Genomic DNA, 4,941 nt, shown 5'->3' with positions numbered 1-4,941 from the left:
AAGCTTTGGCGTGAAGGAAAAATTGATGAATTCATCTTTCACCATTCAAGGGATAACCATAACCAACGCCAAGTGAATGTGATATATTCCATAAGTGGCGGCACACCCATATCTGAATCTTCCAACAGAGCCATGAAAAACAGCGAACGAGCTTTAAGGCCTGGTTACCAAGTGTTTCACATGGAAGACATCAGAGGAGGAAAATGTCAAAAGCCTAATTGGGATCCAATATGTTTCTACCCTGAGGAAGAAAGAGGTATCATCTACCCTCACAATAACCCACTGATCATGAAAGCCCACATAGCCAACTTTGAAGTACGACGAATCCTGGTAGACACGGGGGCTTTGGTCAATATCATGTTTGCTAAAGCTTTCAGGGTACTTAATGTAGCTGAACACTTGCTCGATCGCTCAATTTCTCCTCTGATAAGCTTGTCCGGTGATATCATACAACCTTTAAGGAGCATACACTAACCTTTCACCATTGGTACAGGCCTTTACACAGCTACCATTACCACTAACTTCTTGGTGGTTGATTGCCCAACGACATACAATGTCATTTTTGGACGCACATGCATCAATGATCTCAAGGTCATGGTATCCACACATATATTGTTGATGAAATTTCCAACCTCCTATGGCAATGGTTACATCAGAGGAGATCAACTTAGTGCACGGTCATGTTACAACACTTCGGTCAAGCAACAACACTTGCTTGTGCCCAAGGAAACCCTTTCTATACATGACCAAGTCATAAAGACCAGCCCGGATGAAGCCAACTTGGATCTTCACGCTGGCAACAGTCAACCTGACGATCCTCGAGATGACTCTTTCACCCAGCAAGCACAGCCCGCTGAAAAGTTGGAGAAGGTTTCTATCTTAAAAGATTATCTAGATTGCACAGTGAAGATCGGCACCACCTTGTCACCACCCATTCGGTTGACATTGATCTCTTTTTTGCAAGAGAATACTGATGTCTTCGCCTGGTCATACGAGGACATGTCAGGCATCTCTCCCGATATTATATGTCATCGCTTGAGTATTGACCCCAAGACCAAGCCGGTGAGACAAAAGCGAAGATCTTATGATGCTGAATGATATGAAGCAATGAAGGCAGAAGTTGCAAAAGTCAAAGGCATAGGCTTAGTCCGTGAAGTCAATTACCCAACATGGGTAGCAAATGTGGTCCTTGTTAAGAAAAATCCAACCAAAGAAAGTCTCCTGCTCCAAAAGGTCTTGTTAAGAATATGTGTCGACTACACCGACTTAAATAAAGAATACCCGAAGGATAGCTTTCCTCTTCCCCTCATTGACAGACTTATAGACTCTACGGTAGGGTGTGAACTCCTGAGCTTCATGGATGCTTACTCAGGATACAACCAAATCCTCATGAACCCTTCGGACCAAGAACACACAGCCTTCACTACTGACAGAGGATTATATTGCTATAAAGTCATGCCATTCGGCCTAAAGAATGCAGGAGCTACTTATCAAAGACTAGTCAATTCAATGTTCGCCAAACAGATTGGGAATAGCATGGAAGTTTACGTTGATGATATGCTAGTTAAGAGCAAACATGCTGACCAACACATCACCAACCTATTTGAAACTTTCACCATTCTGAAGAGGTATCAAATAAGGTTGAACCCTAACAAATGTGCCTTCAGCGTAGGCTCTGGCAAATTATTAGGCTTCATGATAAGCTAACGAGGCATTGAGGCTAATCCCGAGAAGATCAAAGCAATCCTCAACATGAAACAACCGGTAACTTCAAAAGACATCCAGAGCCTTACTAGCAAGGTGGCAGCCTTAACTAGGTTCATCTCTATGGCCACATATAGATGTGCTCATTTCTTCACAGCACTTAAAGCAAGTAAGAAGTACATTACATGGACTGATAAATGTGCCGAGGCATTCAAGAACCTCAAAGACTACATGAGCAAACCCTCTCTGCTCTCCAAACCTGAGGTTAGTGACACTTTCATTATCTATCTGTCGATATCGGCTTCAGCAGTAAGTTTCGTTCCCATTCGAAAGAATGGTAATGTCGAACGACTTGTCTACTACGCTAGCAAGGCTTTACAAGATGCGGAGACACGATACTCAAACATTGAGAAATACATGAAGGAGTCTGCGGAGATCATGCTGGATCTCGATCCCTAGCACACAAGGCTTTTCGCCAAGGACCAAGATGCCATCAGAATATCCCGCTCATGTGATAAGTGTCATCGCTATGCAACTATTCCTCACTCCCCTTCCGAGCCACTCACTCCTATGATCAGCCCTTGGCCCTTTGCCCAATGGGGACTTGATTTGATCGGCCCAATGCCTACAGGGAAAGGCAAGGTCCGTTATGCAATCATTGCAGTTGACTACTTCACAAAGTGGGCCGAAGTAGAACCCTTGGCAACCATTACTGAGGCAAAAATAGAAGACTTCGTATGGAAGAACATCTTTTGCAGATTCGGCATTCCCAATGCGATAGTCACTGACAACGGGCGATGTTCTGCTCTAAGTTCAACATCAACTTATGTTTTACCTCCCCAGCTCATCCCTAGTCTAATAGACAAGTTGAAGCCATCAACAAAATAATCAAGCGAACTTTGAAAACCAGCTTGGACAAGGCTAAAGGTTGTTGGCCATAATTTGTACCCCAAGTTCTTTAGTCATACCGTACTTCATATCGGACATTAACAGGAGAAACCTCATTCTCACTGGCCTTTGGTACAGAGATAGTTGTCCCAGTTGAGCTTGAGCAAGCAACGTTCCGAGTCCAGAACTACGTGCAAAGCGAAAATGACAAACAACTTACCCTCAACTTAGATCTAGTAAAGGAACACAGATACTAGGCTCACTTGAGGAATGTCGCCTACAAACAGCGCATCTCCAACTACTATGACTCAAAGGTCAAACCTCATTCTTTCAAAGTGGGGGACTGGGTATTGAAGAAAAGATTACTCTATGACAGAGTCCCGAGTGAATGAACACTTAGTCTAAACTGGGATGGACCGTTTGAAGTTGTTAGCATCAGTTGTCTTGGCTCCTACAAGCTTAAAATTTCCGATGGCAAGACCCTTGGGCATTCATGGAACGCTGATCACTTGAAGTACTATTACAAATAAACTCACATTGTACAAGTGTTAAGCTTCAGCCGTCCGGCATCTTATGTAACGAAGACTATTTGGCATGAATTCAATAAAAAGGTGATTTAGACAACTCGGTCATAATCCTCTTACATCCCTAGCAATGAAACATTCGAGTTCAAAGCTTCAACATGAATGCTTCCAACATGAAACAAAGTATAATTATATGTCAACAAGACTATACAAATAAACAAACAGCTTCACAGTATATTCGTTCAATCATACATTCCAACACATTCATACATAAGCCAATTGATACAATAGAAAAGATAGGGACGGATCATTCAGCCCCTAACACAAAGGTTGCTTCAAGAACCATGCAAGATGAGGGAATTGGAGTGGAGCATGAGGACCCCACGGCCACTGCCCTTAAGATACCCAATGTGGCCGAGAATACCATGAGGAAAAAAGTTCATGTTGCTGCCACTTCATCACAACACCAAGGTAAGGCACCTAGTCCAAATCCAATTCCCATTAAAATTAAGATGTGGTTTCCTTCTTGGGTGCAGGTACCTGCGCAGATCCCTGATGGTGGCCTAATTCACATGGATTGTAGGATGCTCAACGCCCTAATCAAGGAGGATTACTATCCTCCTCCATTCATAGAGTTAGAGGATGAGATCCCACTAGATGCCGTGGGCTCCAATGGGGCATGATTGTGTTCTTCGTCCGGCTGCAAGACGTAAAAGAAAGCACTACTTGGGAGGCAACCCATGCAATTCAACAAAGGAAGCCCTAGGAATCACTCCAATTCCAGATTTGTGTTCCTAAAACCCTTCACTTTGTTGCTTGTTTCTAATCTGCCCAGTTTTGTTATTTACTTGCTGTTTGTGTGTTTCTTTTTGTTTAGTGTGGTTTTAGGCTTGAAACATTGAGGACAATGTTTGATTTAAGTGTGGGGGGGGGGTAACTAAGTGTTTTAGATGCAAATTCGTGGGATTTTATCACCCTTAACTTGGAAACTTGTTCCTTGCTGTTTTTAAGTGTTTTTAAGCAGTTTTGGTGTGTTTTAGTGTGTGTTAACATACAAATCCGAAAATCACATAAAAATTTGAAAAATTTGTTTTAAAAACCCAAAAAGAGTTGTTTTTGTGTGTTTGTTTGTGTCTTAGGGTACCTTCCAACACAATGATGAGGATTCGGTTTGTAATTACATGGCTGTTAAAGAGAGTGATTAACATGGATGAAAGTTTGATTTACTCTTTGTTTATGCTTGGTGTGGTTATAACTTATGAATTCACATGCAATCATAAAAGAAAAAAAATCAGTTTTTGTAACATGCTTGAAGGAAGGAACTCAAACTAACGCTACAACCTTGTGAGACTTGAGCCTAAACGTTTATTTGGAGAGTTAAATTCTGTGCATTCTTTGTTTTCTAAGTCGTTGCATGATCTCATTATTCCTTGCTTGGTTGCTACTTAGAAGGCGTTTCATCATTTAGTTCCAAATGCTAGAACTCATGCCCATTTCATTCAAAGCATGTCATTGAATTGCATAACACATATTCAAGATGAAGTTGTGTAGTGACCACCACCTTAGCCAAAAAGCCGTGTGCCCTACTCCATTATATGTTTAGGTTTAACCCCGTTGAGCCTTGTTTAGCCTTTTCTTTGTTAACCCACATTACCCTCACCTAGCCTAGTTTAGGATTATCCATACCCTTGTTCTTGAAGCATAGTAAAGCATGATTCGAATTGAATTCCTTTTGATTTATGTTGGCAGAAAATAAGTGTGGGGGAAGTGTTTTTCATGAGGAATTGTGTGCCATAGGCACGGCAAAGAAAAGAAAAGAAAAAAA

General features: G+C 41.8%; 1 protein-coding gene across 1 annotated transcript; it reads left to right on the top strand.

Annotated features, from left to right (window-relative positions):
* Window positions 1–1,752: 1,752 nt before the first annotated feature.
* On the top strand, window positions 1,753–2,163 carry LOC139191808 (uncharacterized). Its single transcript, XM_070812831.1, has one exon. It carries the CDS (start codon window positions 1,753–1,755, stop codon window positions 2,161–2,163), a length of 411 nt encoding a protein of 136 aa, XP_070668932.1.
* Window positions 2,164–4,941: the final 2,778 nt, after the last annotated feature.

Source organism: Malus domestica, chromosome 15 (assembly GCF_042453785.1).
Source record: "Malus domestica chromosome 15, GDT2T_hap1".
In the NCBI taxonomy this organism is placed as follows: domain Eukaryota; kingdom Viridiplantae; phylum Streptophyta; class Magnoliopsida; order Rosales; family Rosaceae; genus Malus; species Malus domestica.
Note: the sequence above shows the minus strand (reverse complement) of the source record. Positions and strands in the feature narration are given on the sequence as shown.

Bases quoted from the DNA above. Each gene is read 5' to 3' on its own strand.
- LOC139191808 (XM_070812831.1), top strand. From the start codon at position 1,753: ATGAAACAACCGGTAACTTCAAAAGACATCCAGAGCCTTACTAGCAAG.